Consider the following 21596-nt stretch of genomic DNA (forward strand, 5'->3'; position numbering starts at 1 on the left):
TTCAACCTTGACGTACATTTTCAATAATTTTATTAAAATAAATTCCCTGTATTCATCCGGAATCCGCAAAAAATCTAAGAGTTTCATCATCTTCGATGTTAAACTCAGAATAATAAGCAAACCCTTGAGGAGTCACAGAATACGAAAATCTACCGGTTACTTTAAGGTTCACCGAACGTTTCCTTACACTCATTTTTTTACATAACAACGATACCAATTTATCGTACTCTATTGTAAGCGGCAATTTAACATAACACTGTGCAAGTGAACTATACCTCACAGAGTTACTCTCCATTACAACTTCACCCTCCCCCCCTAAATATAATGAAACCCTTATTTTTGGCTTCAGACATTATAAAAAAATGCTTGATAAGAAGAAGAGAAGTATGAACGGAAGTTTAAAGGAAAGTTTTGAATGGATTTTCATAAAATTCTAACGCCTTTAATAAGGCAAGTCCTAGCTTGCGGTGCAGAATATTTTTATGTAAAACACAGTATAATACCACGTTTTATGTATTTGAATTATTGTTATGTCAGTTATCCGCAGAACACTTATTGGTGGGCCCAAAAGTTAGTGTAAAACGCAGTATAATACTACGTTTAAGTAAAACGTAGTATTATACTGCGTTTTACACTAACAAACAAATGTCAGTCCTGCAGAACACTTATTTGGTGAGCCCAAATTGTTGTAAAACGCAGTATTATACTACGTTTTAGGTAAAAATATAACTTTTTTTTAACTGTATAAACGTATTTTATGCCCAAAAAGGCATCATTTCAATTTCGGACACGCAACAACTTAGTCATATAGATGAACCAGAACAAATTGTAAAGTTTATTGTAATAGGAAAAGAGGGCATTCCTTCCTAGTCCTAATTTGTTATATCAATTACGATTAATCAAGAAGTTTAGAGTCACTTGAACAAGAACATCAATTTAGAGTCACTAAGGAAAAAAATATCACAAAGAAAAATATGAATTAGAGTAATAGAAGCAGCAAAAAACTTGACAAATTGTCATTTGAATTTTCAAGAGAACCCAAATCACTCTAACATAGGAGCCTCCTGTTTAAGTTTCATTCTCCTTAAATCTTTATGGAATGCCTATGGAACATAGGGTAAGCCTCTTTATATAACATTCAGAAAGAGCTCTCAAATAAGCATTATTATTTGACTGTGAATCTTCTATAGGTTTCTTCGGTTACATAGTATTGATGGCAAATTAAAGACTTTAAATAAGGACTATAACTTTTGAGCCAATTAACCGCAAGTTTGCCATGGTAGTAATGGACAGGAGTGTTTATCCGAGGAAAAAAAATAAAAAAACTGAGAAAATAGGTAAATAGGAACCTTGACCAAAGAAAGGTGCCAAGCCATCTCCTATTTTTCCTGCTTTATATATATATATATATAAATGATTGTACATTTTTATGTCGAACACATAGATATGAGATTTACTTTTACACGTAAGTGATCTATCTTTTATATATAAGAGATAAAAAAAATTATTTTCTTAAATTCAAAATTATAAAAGGGCATGATGTACAAATAACATGACATTTTTTCCCTGTTATTTTGGCGTAATAACTTGACCTCTTGCTTTAAATATTATTGGTACTATAAATTATGTTTTCAACATGTCTATATAGGTTGTTATTTCTGTTTATGACTAATTAGTTGTCAGAATAGCCTCGTACACTTAATTTGAATAATATTACATCATTTATCAAAGAGTTTGAACAATTATTTTTTGGATTGTCAAATATTTGAACAATAAAAATAGATAACGAGTGTCTGACAAATTGGTCAGGTCATGTAGGCCAGAGACCTTGAGTTATTTAATCGTGAAAATTAAACATGTTTATAAGGATTAGACTCTTACACTTAATTTGAATGATTAATAAACTAAAATAAAAAAGGTGAAAGTAATGTTAGTTACCAACTACTTTTACTATGACTAATTTAACGATGTGAGCCCAAGAAATTTTTAGTATCATTTTAATGTTTGTACATTTATTCTAATGGAAACTATTTTTTTTAAGGAACCATAACCTTAATATTCTTTTAGGTAGAGTTTGCCGAACTAGAAAGAGCAAAACATCAAATGAATGAGTACTATAAAAATATCACAAAATAGATTCAAAACCTTGAAAATTCAGGAAAATAGGGGTATGGTCTAGCTTTTTTATCTTGTCATTTTTTTTTTCATTATCCAATAATACTTATCACTTGGCCATTTTGAAAGGACTTGATTATTTAACTTCTTTTGCATGTGATACATGTGGTACATCCTATACCTAAAATATCAAATCCTTCCTACCATAGTAACACAAATAATTTATCTATATATAGATGTATCATGATGTACCACAAAAAAATTCAGTGAAAAAATGACAACCATGAATAATATGCTCATGTTAATGGTGGCTGCAATTTTATTTTGCAGCCACCAACAACTGGTTGTGGCCAGAGATATGGCCGTAGCCAATGATAGGAATGAGTTACAGCTCTGGCCATGGGACATTCCATGTTATTTACCATGGCCATTCTCGTGGCCACGGCCTTATCCATGCCCTCCTCCACAGCCACGTCCATGTCCGCCTCCACCTCCACCACCATGCTCACCTCCACCTCCACCACCATCCCCACCCCCTCCCGCCCCAAGTTCGAGCTGCTCAGCTAGTGACAAAGCAAAGATTGACAAGTGCATGGTCAACACAACTAAAATTGATCCATGCTGCCCAACATTCAAGAGCATACTTGGTACTAGTTGCCCTTGCTATAAATATGCAGAGGATAAGTACTATTTTGATTTGATCTCTGTTGGATCTTATTGTGATGTTAATAGCCCTTGCAAGGGTTTGCAAGTAAGTTGTCAATCGCTTCTTCTCCTACTTCTTTCTAGCATAACTTCCTTTGGTCATTTTTATCTGTTTAACACGTAGTAAAATTTCATAAGTGGGATATGGAGAGGATAATATGTACGTAAACCTTACCCCTACCTCGATAGAATAGAAAGGTTGTTTCTGATAGAACCTTGGCTCAAGAAGACGGAAAAGACGAGAAAAAACAATATATAAGTACCATCAAAAGAAACCATAGAAATAATTACAGCATCATAAGAACTAGAAAATTGATGAAATGCAATAATAATAACCAGTAAATAAGGTTGGTGCTATGAAAAACGGAAGGATAATGTGAACGCAATATTGAGATCTAATTATCTAAGACCAACCCTATCAAACTAGTCTCACCCCCGATATGAAGCAGAAAAATGCTCGACTACCTCCACACCTTCCTTTCGTTTAAGAAGAATTAAAAAATTAATTCAAAGAGCCTCACCCAACCCCTTAAATTAAAAGTTATTGACAGATGAATATATCTATAATTCATATAGAATATGTATATAATCGCATATACTCAGTGTATAATCTATATATACCGGTTAGAGTAAATCCGTCCGGCTATAAAAGTGATCTTTACATAAATAGCTTAGCAAATTTATTGTTTATTTTTTCTAGCAGGTATCCTAGACTATAGACACTTATACACATATTACACGTGAATTATGAATATATTATATATTCGTCGATTATTTTTTTATTTAAGCGGATGGATTGACGAATATTTAGATTAATAGCCCGTTTGGCCAAGCTGCAAAAATCAACTTATTTTGAGAAGTATTTTTTGAAACAGTTTTTTAAAGCTTGGCCAAACACTAATTGCTGCTCAGAAGTGTTTTTCAAACTAATTAGTCAAACACAAAGTGCTTATCACCAAAAGTACTTTTGAGAAAAGCTACTTAATTGTGCTTCTCCAAAACTGCTTCTGCTTCTCCTCAAAAGCACTTTTTTCCTTCCAAAAGCTTGGCCAAACACCTCAATTTTTTGCCGAAAGAGCTTTTGGCAAAAAAAAAAAAAAGAAGTATTTTTGGCCAAAAAAAAACTTGGTCAAACAGGCTATAATTCATGTTTTCTATTATAGTAGCAAGTTTTAAATTCTACATGTATAAAATTTGAAAATTCTTTCGGTTAAAATATATCTTATAATATCTCCTTTCGAACTTCTAACTACTTGGACAAAAAGTAGTTTGACACGCAAAAATCGTAAAACGATTAAAATTATTTTTTCTAATTGGTGAAGTATTTCCTTCTTTTCTGAATACTGTAGTGCCTAATGCTGCATTATGTTAATTAATTTCAGGTGATTAAGCTGTCCAAGGAGGAGGAGTAAAAATAAAGACTTAATGCTTAATTCCAAATCTTGTATTATATTATTTACTACATTACTCTTTCTATATGTAAAATGTTGTGTATCAGCAATAATTTGGCACATCTATCAAAATTGTAATTATATATTATAGTACTCATTTCGTGCTCCAATTTACTCTACTTTTCAGTATTTTCCCCCCTTCTTATTTCAAGATAAAATGAAAATTTGTTGAAATAAAAAAGATTGGAATTTTTTAATCAAGAAATGTGGTGGACTGATTGTGTGAATCCTTCACTCTTAACTTTTAGAGCCTTAAAAATAAAAAATAAAAAAAACTCTTCAAACTACAAATTTAATTTAATCGAATAAATGAATTTCAAATATAAAATACAAGATAGTTTTCTTCCTAAGTTGAAAGCTGTAGTGGTAATAACAAAGAAAAAAATTGAAAAAATGACATTGTAAAGCCGCCATAAAAATAATAGCTGAAAAATGTATAAAATTTGTATATATTTTTGTATATATATACATTATGTATGCTATATACAAAAATTATACAAATTTTATATTCTTTTTCAGCTACGAGATGTAAATAGTTTCTAGCGCAAGCTAAAAGTGATAATACCCCCAAGAAAATTATAGTCAAAGGAACTTGAATTATGCTACAGAAAGATCATATTATAGTGTCTAATAATGTGCAAAATACATCAAAGACTTATCAAAGGAATCAAGGAAAGCAGTAACACTATAATAGGGCAGCCCGATGCACAAGCATTCCGTATTCACACAGGATTCGGGGAAGGGCTGCACCCTAACAGTATGATTTCAGAACAAAGAAGTAACACTGTGATTTCAGAAAATGAAGTACCATCACTATAAGTGGCTAAACAAGAAATAGAGAGAGTTGAAAAGCAAGTAGACTAAAAGTCATTCATCTTGTTTATTCACATGATTTACAATTAACCACTCAAGCTTTCTCCTTTTTCTTTGAGAAGAAATAGATAACGGGCAACCTGGTGCACTAAGCTCACGTGCATGGGATCCGAGAAGAACCGGACCACATTGAATCTTATGTACGCATACCTTAAATATTTTGAGAACAACAACAACAACAAACCCATGAATTCTCACGAGTGGGGTCTGGGGAAGGTAAAATGTATGTAGCCGTATCCCTACCTTGAAAGGGCAGAGAAGCTATTTCCGATCGGCTAGCATATTTTGAGAAGAAACAGATAAATAAAGGAAAAAGATTTTACAGCAAATTGAGTAATTCTTTTGTCCTCAGTTTCCGCCTCTAGCTGCAGAAAATTATGGCATAAAGTTCTTTTGCTGCCCATGTAATTTCAACAAGGCTTTCTAGCGGACCAGCAATATCCTCTGCTATCATCATCAGTAAGACCCTACATTCTAGGAGCAAAACCTTAGAATTAAATAGCCAAATAAAAATAGATAGAAATCAAATAATCAACAAGTGTGAGGTTGAAACCATTTTTAAGAATCACAATTTTCTTATCTACCGACAAGTAAATTCTGAGAGCATTATGCCCACACTAGCAGCGCTTATCCTTTTTTCTTTGTCCATGTATACCAACCCCTTGAGGAAAGTGATGAAATATATGTTCTCTTCTCAGTTCTGACAGGTAAATTGCACGTACAGTCACTGAACCTTATCCACTATAACAGTAAAGTCATAAAATTATTTTGTCATATTATAGTAACTAAACTTTACCACTATGCCGAGGGTTTATCGGAAACAGCCTCTCTACTTTCTAGGTAAGGGGTAAGGTATGGCGTATACACTACCTTCCCAGATCCCACTTGTAAAAATATACTGAGTTTATTGTTGTTGTTATTGTTAAACCTTACCACTACAAAAGCAATGTCACAAAACTTTATTTTGTTTGAAATGGAGGTCGCAATACTATTTTTAGTTACATTAGAATAAATGACTGTTACTTATAACAATAAAAAGTCAAAAAAAATACCTGCTATAATCGTAAAGTCACCTTGATGGGTAAGTTTTGTCTTTAGAATGGGTAAAATTAAGTGACTTTACCGCTATAATGGGTAAATATCAGTTACTTTAATGTGATAATAGATAGTTCTATAACTTTACTGCTATAGTGGAAACTTTAGTGACTTTAGTCTACAAACTCCAATTTCAGTCTCATTAACTACTAAACTATCTAGAAACTGAAATATGTATAACCAAAACAACATTTTGCAGCTATTTAAAGGTCTTAACAGAAGCTAAAGGACTAACCTAGAATCTTGCTGAAGTTGAGCAGAGACATTGAAGCTAAAACCTTATGTTCAACCAAATCACCATGTTGTAAGCATTCTATCAGCTGACTGATAATAGCCAAAAATGCAGATAGTTCAAACTCCGAGTCAGTCAGTGAAGCGAGTGCTGAGCTTAACCATGCAACTGTGGTTAGACAAATCCTAACCAATTCTGAGTTTCCAGAACCTAAACACTTTGAAAGAGCCTCCACAAATGACTTCTTGCCACTACCAATGAGTAATGCGGATGCATTTACCAACCACTTTTTCCTCGCCTCTTCTTCTTCGTCCTCCATCTAACAATTTTCGCGCTTCAGTTTACACTTTACAATCATAGGAAGACAATATTATTTGCTACACCATATGAAGTTCACAATGCTCAGAGAATGAGGAGAATGTAAATGACTCAGTTTACTGCATTAGAGTATTATGAGGCAATTATAAATACCACAAAAAGACGGTACAAAGATGGGGTATAGAAATTTTTGGCTGGTCCTAAGTTCAATTAGTCCGAAGTGGTATTGGTGTAACTACTGGTGTAAGTCCATATAATTTTGTATTTCGATGAAATGATCTCTTAGATGAATTCAGTCTGGAAAAAAGAAGAAAACTTACCGTCATAACAGTTGCATCAACCAGTTTATTCTCTTCGTCATCAGGATATTCCACGTCAAAACCTTCAAGAAATCCAGCTTGTTTTAGGATCCAATCCTCTGTCATAATCTTACCCGAGAAAGAAAAATGTCCTCCCAGAATAAGGAGTGCTTTGCAACATATTTCTCTGCTCCTTTCATCCGATAAGCTGCTTTCTAAGGCCATAGTCATAGCATCAACAGCATCATCTCTGTATGTGTTGAGCATTTCTGTGTCTGCCTGTAAGATTCAAATACAAAATTAGTTCCTAGACTCGAAATGACATTGACCTTAAAAATTATGTTGTTGTAACAGCCCAGCACACTAGTGATATTGTCCGCTATGGGCTTAGGGTCCGCACGGCTTTAAAATGCGTCACTAGAGTCTAAGGTCTGCTTACTTATATACCCAGCATCTCTCCCGTATTTTGTCGATATAGGATTTGTCGATATTAGCGCATACCCAGCATTATGTCCATAATCGTGATTTTTTTTCTGAGAAATTTGACCGGTGTGCTACGCACGTTGAGACAAACTTTGTGGTGGAGATTTGGAGATGCGACTTGTTGAAGGCTATGTGAAGAAGGTGGATCAAGTTTATTTTGTCAGAAAATTCCGGCCAAGGAGGAGAATTGTTAGGTGTTTGCCATAATTTTCTTACCATATTTGGTTTCCTATTTGTTGAAGGAAAGGGCAATATAATTACCTTAATTGAGTTTTCCTTTTTGTAGAAGGAAATTATAATTCTCCTATACTTGGCTAGTCCTTTTTCTTGTAGGAAAAGGTTTGGAGTTCTATAATTTGAAGATCCGTCCTTCTCATTCAGCAGCATCCACAATGTAGTCATAGGGGCTTGAGAGTAGTGACTTATCGTCGTTCAAGATTTGTTTTGCTAGCTTCCGCATGACACCTGATTTTTTCGGTCCTAACAGGCGTCACATACACCCCCCCCCCTTCTTAGGGACTATACCATATGTAACAGCCCAGCCCACTAATATATATCCGCTTTGGGCCTAGGGCCCGCACGGCTTTAAAACGCGTCACTAGGGTCTAAGGCCTATTTACTTATTACCCAGCATCTCTCTCGTGTTTTATCGATGTGGGATTTGCCTAGGGCGTCACAGTTGTCTTTTAAACAAGTGACAAAAACTACAACGACTATTCCTCAATCACAAACTAGATGGGGTTTGCTATAGGGTATATTGATTCATATATAAAGATTCTGTTTTAGTCGAACACATTACATTTCATTCCAATGCTGGTATATAATTTGTTTTTTAAGGAAAAATTAAGATTCCTCTAAAACTCGAAATTCTCCAAATCTCAGACTTCTCCCCATCCGGGCCTAATCAAACTATAACAACAAGAAGTCAGTCATGATCTCAACTAGTTGCCTATATACATCATTTTCTTCCATTATGTTATGGTTTTGGCTAAGTCCAAATTTATTTTGAGATATTGTAGGTCTTTAGAAACACAACCTAGTAACCTGATTGGTATTAGCATGCAGTTTAGGGGGAGTATCCAATTAAGAAAATCCAAATCACCGGATGTCTAGAAGAGCAGAGCCTAATCTGCTGACTGAGTTTGACATGCAATCTACGAGCTCAAGCGGAAAAAAAACTGTGGTTCAGCAAAGAAACATATGTATATAAGAGAATTGAGAAACAAGAGAAGGTGTTTCTCTAAGTGCCTTTGATATTCACTTAATAAATTATCCAATATCAAAACTCCTGCAGCAACAAGCTCAAAGAAACTGAATTGGACATAAGCAGTATCGTCGAAGAATATGAGAGCGTTCATGAACTTCGTTTAGAGAAATATTTAAATTGAAACCTACTAGAAGATCAAAGTGTAGGAGCAGCACAGCAACCATGGATCTCTGTTCACATGGACAATCCTGGAGATACATCAGTAAATCATTCATTGTTTTGACTATGTTATCCTTGTGAATGCCTTTTATGAAGAACTTTGCATCTTTTCTCCTGAAACATGGGAGCGCAGCACAGCGTTAACTAAATCAACGTGTTATCATTCCCCCACTAAGACTGCATCATAGTCCAGCAAATATATAGTATTTCGGACTGCTTAAGTGCAAAACAAGTTTCATCTAACTATATGTTTGGTATAATCTAATATTCAAATTTCCTAAAAAGGAAAGCCAAGTACCTGTTAAGGCAAATGAGTTCAGTCAGGAGTGAAAAGGCATTTCTTCTCAATTCCAACTCTTCATTCCGAAGAAGATTAAGCAGACACATCTTGTCAACATTTCCGGCAACTACATTTCTACAATTATTGTCAGCTTCAATGCAAGAGCAAAGAATCCCAGAAACACGTATCTTCTCCCTCAACTTTCCACAATTAAATCTCTGGATCAGAAACTGTAAGCTTCCGAGGGATATAAGCTGCTCTAGAGTTTCTCTTCTTTCATCCTGATTTAAAACAATAAGAAGTTGTTGCAACACGGAAACAACTATTTCATTCTTTAACCAACGATGTTTCCCTGAATCGCCTGCTGCTTTAGAGAAATAGGTCAGAAGACGCCTCCAATGTTCGGACTTCCAATTGGTGATAACACGCTTCAAAGTGAAGTTAGTACGGGGTACAATTTGGCATTCTAACAATCTTCGCGTTACTGGACATGTTCTATTTCCTTTAGAAAACCAGCTAGTAATAGATGCTCTCTCAAAGATTTGGCCAGTCTCTAGGGTAACTGGATCTTCAAAAAGAAGTCCAGTCAAAGGGCAGATAAATTCCTGTGGTATGTTGGCGGAAGATCTTCCAACATAATCTTCATAATCGACTCCTAAATATTTTCAAAGCATCATCATAAGCAATTAATCAATTACTGAATGTAAAGGAAACACTCTCAAAGATGATTTTCACCTACCTTGAGCAGGAAGCAGTGCCTCAGTTGGCTGCATTTTCAAAGTAAAATGGTGAGATTATAATGAAAAAGTAAAAAGTATAGCTCCTCTTCTAATAATTGAGGAGAACAAAGAGTTTAGAATCTTACCGTGCAATCAAGAGCCAAAGCAACTTCCGAGAATAGAAGAAGAGGAGGAGCAGCATCGATGATAGAATCTTCAGTCTCCTTTCGCTCAAAAGCTGCTTTCGCTATCCTGTTGAATATGAACTCGGTCAGATTTGCAGGTGCAAACGATTCTGGCATGTTCGACTTCAACGGAGTTGTTTCCTTCCGATCAGAGTTTCCAAATGTTTCCATTAAATTTTTTTCTTCTGGAGAATTCACTCCGGAAACACCCTCTGCATCCCGAGCTGTTGATGCACCATACTACACAAAAGAACTCCACAGAGTGTAACTTGTCTTATGTAATATAAAATCTGAAAGGGGAAATAATAATATTTGGCAAGCATAGATCCTAACTCACTAGATCTAGAAATGCACAGAAAAGTGAAAACTACTAAACTGATCCGACAACTTTCACATTTACTTTACTAATCATTGACACTATTTAACAAGAACAGATTGAACTGCATATCTTAATTTGGTACGACCAACGACAAAAGAAAAGGCATGTATGTTTACATTCATAAATCTTATCATACATTTCAAGTTTACAGAACTGTCATTGAGAATTGGAAAGAGATAAAATCATGAGCTACATCCACACCTAAGTGAAGCATTTAAAAATAGCATCGAAGACGGAAGGAACAACAATACTGAAACTGCTTCAAAAGTATTGATAGAAGTACAAGTAGGTTTACAAAGTAGATTTAGAAGAAACCAAGATTATGTTGGATTACAGGAGCAAAGAAGTCTATGTCATTAGTTCAAAAACAAACATCCCAAAAATTACAACCATAACCTAAAACATTTTATCGTGTCAAATGGACCATAAAGTATTTTATTTGCTTCAAATCTCACCGGCCAAATGTGGGACGGAACTTAGCCAGGATTTAACCAACAAAATGTACACATATTTGCACATTTTTGCCTAATAACGATCTATGTTTCTTTTGAAGTTATGTATTCAACACTTACTGAATCAACTATAGCACCAGGCTCAACATCATGATCTATACGCTCAATCACTTCAGCAGAGTATTTCAATGCTACTAGGTTTTCGGCAGCAAAACTAGAAGGCCTCCTCACACTAACTTCATAGCTTTCTTCCCGGTGCTCCTCTGATTCATTTTCTAGTTTATGTGAATGACAGAACACTTCATCATACAACTTTTTGCTGACCATTGGCTGAGGTGAGAAACCGCCAACAGTACTACTTAAGTGGGAAGTGTTACTAAAGGAACCTTCATACTGAACAGATACAGAAGGAATTTCAATAGAAGGAAGTAACGGAATGTCAGCCCCTTCTGTTAGCCATTCCTTGTAGTAAAGTGCAAACTTATAAGTACCTTTATCCAGATTTTCATTGTACATTTTTTCAAGAAACTTCAGCTTCGTTGACTTATTATGTAGACCACCAAGAAAATTAGCTTCTGAATCAAACCAGGCCTTCAAATTTGATAAATGACGAAAAAAGATGTGATCCCACAAATCAGGCAACAAATTAGTCCTTGCCTGAAAAGGTGAATCACAGAAAACTTGCAGTATGTGCTTTGCAGCTATACGATCCTTCTTCTGTATCTTATATATGACACTGAGATACAGATGAGCACAAGCTGCCAATTTAAAATTGGGAATACCAGAAGTAAATCCATCTCGTAAATTGTTTGAATTCAACCCTGTAATTACACTAAGCTGAAGTGAGGCTTTCTTAAGTTCTTTTTCGTTCGCACAATCCTCTGCAGCTCTTTCTACTGTTTCAATAGCTTGTTCAAGAGTGGCTAGGACCTTGCTTTCAGTATTGAGGCCTTCTTCTAGTCCAACAAAATTAAGGGAAGCGAAACTATTGTGACGAAGTGATGTCCTAAAATCCTCATCTACGAGAAAACGTTTTATGTATCCACTCAAGATAGAGATTACAGCCTGAACAGCAACTTCATCAAGAGCAGGAATAACTGCAGTGTGCTCAATTTCAGCTTTTTTTAGGCTTCTGATTGCATCATAACTTTTGTTGGTTAGCGAACTTCTAGTTGATCTGCTGTAGGAGGTCTCAGGCTGTTCAGTATGTTTCTGATAATCTGAAAGAAGTTTACCAGAATTATTGAGACATTTTGTTGTTGCTTTTGTATCTTTTACGAAGGATTGTCGCTTTCCTTCTGCTTCCTCACTTCTGCTAGAAGACCTGCCTTCACCACTCCTATTTCTGTAAGTTTGATTTGAGTATATATGATTGTATCTCGAACCATTTCGCTCTCCAATCTCAACTATCTCATTGCTTTGAGAAGCATCAGCAGCTAGCAATTCATCAAAAGAACTAATGCTTATTCTCTTACATTCCGATGATAGATCGCACGAGCCCATTCTGTGCTTACTTTCCTTCTTTTGCCTCCTATCTGCAAAATTGACTCTCGGGGTCTTATCTTTCAAGTCATGCCACGGGATAGCAGATTTTGTCATGCCACCTGATGAAGACACAAGTTTATGAGGTTCTTGAAGTGTGTAAATAGGTTCACGTCTTGCCTTTGTTCCGGATGAAGCTCTAGGCACTGTTTTTGACATCCTCTTATTGAATCCTTCCTTTGCGAGGAGGTCCTCGAGTGACATGGACATATTCACTCAGATTAGAATATCAAACCACCTAAATGAGAGCAAACAAAAGAGAAAGTTCAATACCAATAATGTGATGATTCTACCACACGAAATCCTTCGAATAAAAACTCAAGTTTCAAATACCTTACTGTGTTGCTTTAAATATAGTCATTTCCTCAACAGATGTCTGCAATCACACAAATAAAACAAATATATAAAACATTAAAACTATGAATTGCACAAGTCACGTACTTCACACCAAAAGAACATCTCTAGATACTTAAACCGCATTTCATCAGAAGGGGAAAAGAACAAAACAGAAAAAGAACCTTAGATTTGAATAAGAACTTAAGTTTCACAAAACTAGCATTGAACGCCTTAGTATCTGCTCCATCAAAAGAGATCAAAACAAGGCAAAACTAAATAAATTAAATACATAAACCTGTTAACATTAGAACTTTACAAATATCAACTTTATTCTTCTTCTAATCAAAACTCAGTTCTAAAGTTACTCTAACTAAACATGAACAAGTCATAAACAAGAATTCGTAAATAAAATGTCAATTTCATCTCTTCTAACCAACAACAACAACAACAACCCAGTGGAATCCCACAAGTGGGGTCTGGGGAGGGTAATGTGTACCCCGACCTTACCCCTACCTATGAAGGTAGAGAGGCTATTTCCGAATATCTCTTCTAACCAAAACCCAATATTCCAAAGTCAATACTCCAACTTTGCAACATACCCTCCAAGAACAAAAAGGGCATAATCAAGAAACATAAATATGAGCAGACCTTAAAGTACAACTGTGAAAAAGGAAGTACCTTTCAGCTTGTACTATGTTCCATCAAAAGATCCCATAAACCAAACAAGAAAAACACATAAAACCCACCAAGAACCTGTGATTTCCTTTTGATTTTCTTGGTTGGAAATTTGGATTAGGAAAACTTTAAAAATGTCAATTCCATCTTTCTAACCAATACCAAACATTCCATAGTGTATCTTAACTATGCAACATACCCTACAACAACAAGAGCTACGTCCCGACTGTATGAATCATCTTCATTTAAGCTCATGTTATAAACTATGCAACTTACCCTCCAACAACAACTACGTCTCGACTATATGAATCCTCACTGACTACGTTTCTCCATTTAAGCTCGTGTTATAAACTATGCAGCTTACCCTACAACAACAACTACGTCTGGACTATATGAATCCTCACTAACTACGTTTCTCTATATAAGCTCATGTTATAAACTATGCAACTTACCCTACAACAACAACTACGTCTCGACTATACGAATCCTCACTGGCCATGTTTCTCCATTTAAGCTCGTGTTATAAACTATGCAAGATACCTTCCAAGAAAAAATAGGAAACAATCAAGAAACACATATATGAGCAAAAGGAAGTACCTTTCAGCTTGTATTATGTTCCATTAGGAGACACCATAAACCAAACAATAAAAACACATAAAACCCACCAAAAAACAGTGAATTTCCTTTGATTTTTCTTTGATTGGAAATTTGGATTGAGTAAAACAAACAAAAGGGGTATAAAATCTTCCCAAAAAAACTGAGATGCTTATTAAAGGGAAACTCAAAGGCCATTGAGTGGATGAATGAAAACAGAGGAAACAACAAAAAGAGAGGAAATTGCTCAAAGGTTACACTAGGCAGCAATGGAGAGAAAGGAGAGAAAAAAGACAAAGAAAAACTGACAAAATTAGAAAATACGCTAAGTACACTGGGAATTTCTAGTAACAACAGTCACTTTCAAAGCAAAAGGTACAACATTGTTAGCTCTTAGTACAAGACACATGATGCATATGTTTATCTGGTTGAAGCTTTCAACTGCCGTTCCCTCCGTCGCTTTCAAAAAACCAATATATTAGTCCCTCAATTTCAATTTATGTGAACTTGTTTTGACTGAAAATGGAGTTTAAGTAAAAAATAAGACTTTTGGAAATTGTGGTCCTAAACAAGTTCAAATGGGGCCCAAAGTATTTGTGTGGTTATAAAAACTTCTCATTAAGGGTAAAGTTGTAACTTTAAGATAAATTGTTACCAAATTTAAAAAGGGTTTATTCTTTTTGGAACGGACCAAAAAGGAAATAGGTTCACGTAAACCGGAACAGAGGGAGTAGTAATTTCTTTTACTAAGAAATAAAAATAAATACATTTGCAGACCCAAAACTATAGGAGAATGTTTTTTAGGGATTAATGCAGTATGTTTGAATTTTGGACCGAATAAATTAAAATTAGACTGTTGATTTTATGGTGAATTTGGACCGATCTATTAAATGCTATTGAAACTAATCTAATCCCTTCACCCCTTTATTTAAAATACGGAAAAGGGCTAGAACGACCCCTAACCTATTACTTTCAGTCTATAAATGCCCTTCGTATACCTGTTTTGCTAAGAGTGACCCTACCGTTAAAAATCTAGCTTATTTGTGCCCTCATTTCTAGCGGATTACATATTATTAAAAAACAGATTTTGTTAATTTCATGCGGCCATTTCTGATTGGTCATTAAATATGGTACACCCCAATCCATATATAAGCTCATCCATTACCTATCCAGACCAACCCGACCCATCAAAAATCCTTTTACCCCAAAATACCCGATTTCATATCAGTTTTCATACTGCAATTTTTGTCCTCTCTCCTCTCTCATCTTTCATCTCTTAACTCGGAATTTGGTAAATTGGAGTTTTTTTTTGCTTCAAATGTCTGAATCTTCCTCTACTTCTTCTCGTGACCCAAGTGGCTTTCATGCTTGTTATTGTGGACTGATAGCCAATCATTATTTACTGCTACGACTATGAATGGTGGTCGTAGATTCTATAAATGTCCTCGTTACGAGACTAATGATTGTCGTTATTGGGAATGGCACGATGAAGAACTTCCATCTCATGTGTCAAATGTTTATCCACGAGCAAAATATTTCATTAGATACACTTCATCGAGAAAGGAATAATCATAGGAGGCAGTCGATGATATGGTTGGTAGTAAAGCAGCAGATTTGAATAATCTATCTACATTGGAGGAGAAAATTTCAAATTTATAGAGTTGAAATGGAAGCAATGGAAAAAGTTTATACTATGGTCATGAGCTATTTTTGTTGTCTTTGTGGCTTGCAAAATGATAGAGAAGTTGTTATTTTGATTAGTAATGTCCAGATTTTTGAAATAGGTGAAAAATGATATGACATCGGGTGTTTTTGGGCTAAAAGGGTTTTTGATGGGTCAGGTGATCAGGATGGGTAATGGATGGGTTGAAATATGGATTGGGGGTGTCATATTTAATGATCAGTCAAAAATAGCTACGTGAAATTAACAAAATCTTTTTTTATTGATAAGTAGTCCGTTAGAAATGAGGGCACAAATAGGTTAGATTTTTAACGGTGGGGTCACTAAAGCGAATAGGTTAAGGACAGTTCTGACCCTTTTCCGTTTAAAATATTATCAAATTAGGCTTTACTTATGCGTCGACAAGAAATTGTTTTAAATCACATAAGTATTATATTAAAATATATTTAAATTATAAAATTTGAGTATAAACAACAGAAATTGATGAGAAAAATAATAATTAAGCACAATAAAAATTTAATTAGAATATCATGAATTTACGGTGAGAATGAAGGTTGAAGGTTCAGCAGATGGGGGTCTTTGGGGGTAAACTTTACGTTTCAAATTAGTGTTTGGAAGTTATATTGTTAACCTTGTTTTGTTGATCTTCTGCTATTGTTAGGTCATTTTTTCTTTTTTTGCTTTTTTCTTTTGAGAGAAATCGATCCTTGGTCTCTCGTATGGGAAACCACACACCCAACCAACTAACGTGTGTATATATATACTAGTTTAGTATACGTGCGTTGCACGTGTACCTCGCGTCAAAATAAATATATATACAAAAATAATGTTTTTGACTACAAATGCTTCATCTCAATTTTATATATTTTTTTTATCAATTTAGCATCGATATATTTGTGATAATTTTCATATATACTAACCTTAGCTTGCACTACATTTTCAATTGTTGTAATTTAAGGGTAAAGGAGGGGGGATTTAGAAAACAATATGAAAAATTAGAGTTTTGGAATAAGAAAAATGAATCTAGTCATCTAAAAAATGTAGGGTTATTCTCACCATTTTATTCCCTTCTTTTGAGTCGTTTGCTTATTCTCATCTCATAAAAGTTTGTACAACCAAAATTGGCGACAATATATAAATAAATATCAAATATGTGAATAAAGATACAGACGAACATAAAAAATACTAAGCGACATGAAGTTTAAATCAATAATTAAAGCTTAGATCATAAATTAATATGATTAAGTTATCATGCCAATAAAAAAATTTACAAGAACTATGAATACATGGCACATTAAAAAAAATTAAAAGACTAAAAGAATTTATTCCTCCTAATCTCGTCCCAAAATTATATGAATACTATATTCATTAGATAAATAAATATCAAATACAAAAATATAATAGAAGAAAATCGAACTTTTCTGTAAAAACCTATCAGAAAGAGAAATAACTTCAAAAGCCTATCCAACAATTAATAACTAACCATGGAAGCTTAGGAACAAACAAAATATTGAAATAGTAATACATGTGTCGAAATAATTGAAAGTTTTAGATCGAAAAAGAGAAAAAAAAAAAGTTTCTGAATGTTAAATCAATAAGTAATTTGACTTCAAATTGTGGTCCTACGGGCAATCAAATATGTATTTGTTGTATTTTTTTTCCAACTTTTCTGTCAAATAAAATTTACTACATTCGAATGTTAAAAATTAAAATTACACCAACATATTTTCATAAAGAAATCAATTCAAATAATTAGATCTTGTTAAATAGTGGATTGAATTTAAATTCGGTTTTTTTTTTTGGCCATGAATTAGAGCTTTATGTAGCTGCTATATGTATTTCCGACAATAATATCTTCTTAAAAAATTTACTACTTTTTGAATTGTGACTGAATAGAATTTATTTGAGTTATATAAAATTATAAAATAAACGTTAGAGATTTTTTTTAACATAAAAAATATTGTTCTCATTTAGCTAGCTCAATAAATAAAGATATCATATACCATACAAATTTTTCGGATGCTTTATATGTGATTTAAAAAGGACTTGTATGAAAATTTGAAAATTAAAATTAAATCTGTTGGTCTTCTAAAAATTTAGGATGAAAGTTGACATTATACCTCCTAAAAATTTATAGTGACAATATAAAGTTTAAAAAATAACTAATGTTGAATAATATTTTACTACAACTAACTTAATTTAAAAAGATAATATAGCGAGACATTGTCACCTATAAGACTGAATAACCGAATGCAAGAAAGAAAAAAAACGACAACTCATTTATAATATATTTGGTCATCTACTATTTCATCTTTATTGCTTCAAATTCATATTATGATCAATTTAACTCTTAATTTTATATCATAAATTAACTTTTTAATTTCTTTCACCATTAATGTTCTTCCTACAAATATTAATTTATATACCTTAAAGAGTTGTCAACGTGACAAATAAACTTACTTATATAATGAATTTTAAAAAATATTAACTTGAACTCTTTTGCATTAGTTAATTCAAAATCTTAATTATTTATTTTCGACATTAAAGAAAATAAATTAACTTTTATTATCAAATTCTTAATATTAGTTCATCCCAATTTTAAAATTTAACTATAATTAGAACTTTGTTGAATAGAATTTTTGATTTCAAATAGTTAAAAACCATTAGTTGTCAATTTTGATTCGTTTTAGTGCTTCCGAAATAATTGTTCATTAGTATGTCAATTTTGATTCGTTTTTGTGCTTCTAAAATTATTATGCTTTTTCACTTCTAGAAAATATTACGAATAATTTCTAAAGTTTTGAATAATAAGAAAATCTTATAGTTTAATATAGTTTTAAAGCTTTAATATTAATAGCGTCAAATAAGGACATTCATATAAGGTAAAAAGGTTAATAATTTAAAGTGCTAAATATTAGGATTTGCTATCTAGTTTAATAAGGAAAGATTTAATAAAACAAAATTTTAGTTGATTTTAAAGTCCTAAAATTTAGGAAAGCAACTTAAAATTACAAATTTATCCAATGTACAATCTTTTTTAAAGGTAAAAAAGGCGAACGACATTTCGCTAAGGTCCTTCGTGCTTTTAATATAGTATATATATATATATATATATATATATATATATATATGGATTTTAAATTTTAGCAATGTTTTAAATTTGGCAGGGATAGGATTGAGTAAAATAATACGATAAATTTTGCTGCCATTAAATTAAATAATATATTTACCTTCTCATCAACTATATTTTTCTTCCTATATATAAAATCTTTTTTCATCTTTCTCAAAAATTTACTTACTATTTTCAACTCAGATTTTTAAATTAGCTATTCATTTTTATCACACATAATTGATCCATACAAAAAAAGTAAATTTTTTTGTGTCTCATTTTTTTAACTAAGAAATCCCTGAGGCAAGTTTCGCAAGATGTAAAACTCGATGAATAACAGGCTTACACCTTTACCATTTTTACTTAATACCATATTTTTGTATAGGGGATAGTTCAATACCATGACGTGCACATAACTCACACATCATGCGTTGTGCTCTCACTGCTAGATCAAAGTCATATACACGTCTCATTATTAATATGAATTTTATGAAAGAAGTTTAAGAATCTTTTAATATATTTTGATTTTAAGCTACCAGTTTCGTTGAATTTCATGAACATGATGTTCAACTAGCTTCATTCACATTCGGTATCTCAATGATACATTCACCACCTTTAATGTTTTTTGCCACTGTTGTCATATACTAATTGAGACTCAATAAAATTTGATTGAGAATGGGGATAGTAAAGCCTTGATTTAGGCCCAAAAATTTTTGAGGTTTGAAAAATTTTAATAATAATTTTTATAAGATTAATTTATTTTACACGACCCTAAAAGTGACCCGATCGTAATGGCGCCTATCGTAAAACTAGGCCAGCCAACACAAACCCAAAACCAACTAGAAGATCATAAGAAGTCATTTAAAACCATTACTTAACTAAAATCCCATAATGTAAGTTTAGACAAATAATGCGGAAATATAACACAAGCCCGACATTGGGGTGTCACTAGTCATGAGCAACTACAAACTCATCTAGAAACAAGAAAGGACGACATAGTCCGAAAATAACTACTAAGACATTCTAAATAAGATAGGAAGGAAAGGCACAGGGCTGCGAACGCCAAGCAGCTACCTAGTCAACTCTGGAGACCTGCTGGAAGACTGATCAGGACTCACTACCGCGTCCCGAGACTCCTGGATCTGCACACAAGGTGCAGGGAGTAATGTGAGTACTCCAACTCAGTAAGTAATAAAAGTAAAAGCAGCTGAGCAGTAAGAAAACAGGTAACTTCACGTCATAGCACTACAACAAAACAGTATATGTCCAGAACAATACAGTAAATCCATAAAACTCATAAAAAATAACTCAATTCAATAAAACCTTTTTGAAACATCTTTCAATAGTTTCAAACGAGTGATAAAAATAGGGAGTAAAAGGGATAGAAACGTAAACAGCCCCTCCGGCAAAACATGCACCACAACCACCCCTCGGGCAAAGTATCAACAGATCCAGCCCCTCGGGCTACCTCAGAATCACTCCTAATCAGACCCTAGAGCAACAATATGAAACAACAACAGCCTCTCAGGCAATATCACATCTCTTACACTGGGTACCTGCGCTCACCGGGAGTGTTCAGACTCCGAAGGGGCTCCTACAGCCCAAGCGCTATAACAAGTCATCTCGTGGCATAGCAAATCAGGCCCTCGGCCTCTCATATATCACAAATCAGTACATATGTTGTGGCGCGCAGCTCGATCCTATGATATCCTCACAATACAAGCCCTTAGCCTCACTCTGTCAAAAATTTCTTAAGCCACTCGGGCAATAGTAAAACATGATGCTCAGCCCAAAATATCATTTAAAATAGCAAAAACAGAGTAAATACGGCTGAGTTATGAAAACAGTAGAATACAACATGGTTGAGTACAGATATTAAGTCAAAACAGTGAGGAATAGTAGTGAAAAGCCCCTAAGGGTCCAAAACATTTGGCACGAGGCCCAAATATGGCATTCAACCCAAAACATAGTAATACTTTCCAAAACATAATGATATCAACAGTTTTCAATCAAATACATGACTTAATAGTCGTAAAGGATGGACCAAGTCACAATCCCCAACAGTGCACGACCCCACGCTCGTCATCTAGCATGTGCGTCACCTCAAAATAGCACAACGATGTGAAATCCGGGGTTTCATACCCTCAGGACAACATTTACAATCATTACTTACCTCAATCCGGTCCAAACACTAGCCCGTGATGCCTTTGCCCCTCGAATCGGCCTCCAATTGCTCCAAATCTAACCAAAATCAGTATCATACCATTAAAACGCGCTAAAGGAACAAAGCCCAAGCGAAAATAATCAAATTAACTCAAAAATCCCGAAATTGGCCAAAGCCGACCCCCGGGCCTATGTCTCGTATTTTGATAAAAATTACATCACTAGAATCTTTATCCTCCCACGAGTCCATACTTACCAAGAACATCAAAATCGGACCTCAGATGGTCCCTAAAATCCCCAATTTATACTCTCCAATTTCAAGCCCTAATTCTCTAATTTTAGGCTTTAAATCCCACTAATTTCATGTCTAATTAGGTAGAAATCACCAAGTGTTTCCTTTCGATTCCCTCTTCAATCCCCCTCAAAAAGCTTCAAAACCGCTCAACAATGGTGGAAAATAGACTAAAAATCGCAAAGGCAACTA

The 21596-nt window shown here is 34.0% G+C and overlaps 2 protein-coding genes across 7 annotated transcripts; one reads left to right on the forward strand and one right to left on the reverse strand.

Annotated features, from left to right (window-relative positions):
• The first annotated feature begins 2327 nt into the window (after positions 1–2327).
• LOC104213367 (uncharacterized) lies at positions 2328–4381 on the forward strand. Its single transcript, XM_009762868.2, has 2 exons — positions 2328–2866; positions 4203–4381. Exons 1-2 carry the CDS (start codon positions 2390–2392, stop codon positions 4230–4232), a joined length of 507 nt encoding a protein of 168 aa, XP_009761170.1. The 5' UTR covers positions 2328–2389; the 3' UTR covers positions 4233–4381.
• Positions 4382–5112: 731 nt separating this feature from the next.
• LOC104213366 (putative E3 ubiquitin-protein ligase LIN-1) lies at positions 5113–14451 on the reverse strand. 6 transcript variants are annotated; one of them, XM_070162965.1, is made up of 10 exons: positions 14163–14451; positions 12888–12930; positions 11133–12792; positions 10143–10421; positions 10017–10044; positions 9296–9932; positions 8967–9111; positions 7110–7367; positions 6475–6790; positions 5113–5611 (listed from the first exon to the last, which is right to left on the reverse strand). In XM_070162965.1, the coding sequence occupies exons 3-10, from the start codon at positions 12762–12764 to the stop codon at positions 5601–5603; spliced, it is 3306 nt and encodes a 1101-aa protein (XP_070019066.1). In that variant the 5' UTR covers positions 12765–12792; positions 12888–12930; positions 14163–14451; the 3' UTR covers positions 5113–5600. The 6 variants fall into 6 exon arrangements, with proteins under 6 accessions (XP_070019066.1, XP_009761167.1, XP_070019064.1 ...); XM_009762865.2 differs by having other exon boundaries at positions 5113–5618; XM_070162963.1 differs by lacking the exon at positions 14163–14451 and adding an exon at positions 13842–14155 and having other exon boundaries at positions 5113–5618.
• Positions 14452–21596: the final 7145 nt, after the last annotated feature.

This window comes from Nicotiana sylvestris, chromosome 11 (assembly GCF_000393655.2).
Source record: "Nicotiana sylvestris chromosome 11, ASM39365v2, whole genome shotgun sequence".
Taxonomy (NCBI): Eukaryota; Viridiplantae; Streptophyta; class Magnoliopsida; order Solanales; family Solanaceae; genus Nicotiana; species Nicotiana sylvestris.

Bases quoted from the DNA above. Each gene is read 5' to 3' on its own strand.
- LOC104213367 (XM_009762868.2), top strand. From the start codon at position 2,390: ATGACAACCATGAATAATATGCTCATGTTAATGGTGGCTGCAATTTTA. The intron at 2,867-4,202 runs GTAAGTTGTCAA...AATTAATTTCAG, and splicing joins GCCCTTGCAAGGGTTTGCAA to GTGATTAAGCTGTCCAAGGA.
- LOC104213366 (XM_009762865.2), bottom strand. From the start codon at position 12,764: ATGTCCATGTCACTCGAGGACCTCCTCGCAAAGGAAGGATTCAATAAG. The intron at 10,422-11,132 runs GTAAGTGTTGAA...TCTTTTGTGTAG, and splicing joins CTGGTGCTATAGTTGATTCA to TATGGTGCATCAACAGCTCG. The intron at 5,619-6,474 runs GTTAGTCCTTTA...TTTTGCTCCTAG, and splicing joins CAACTTCAGCAAGATTCTAG to AATGTAGGGTCTTACTGATG.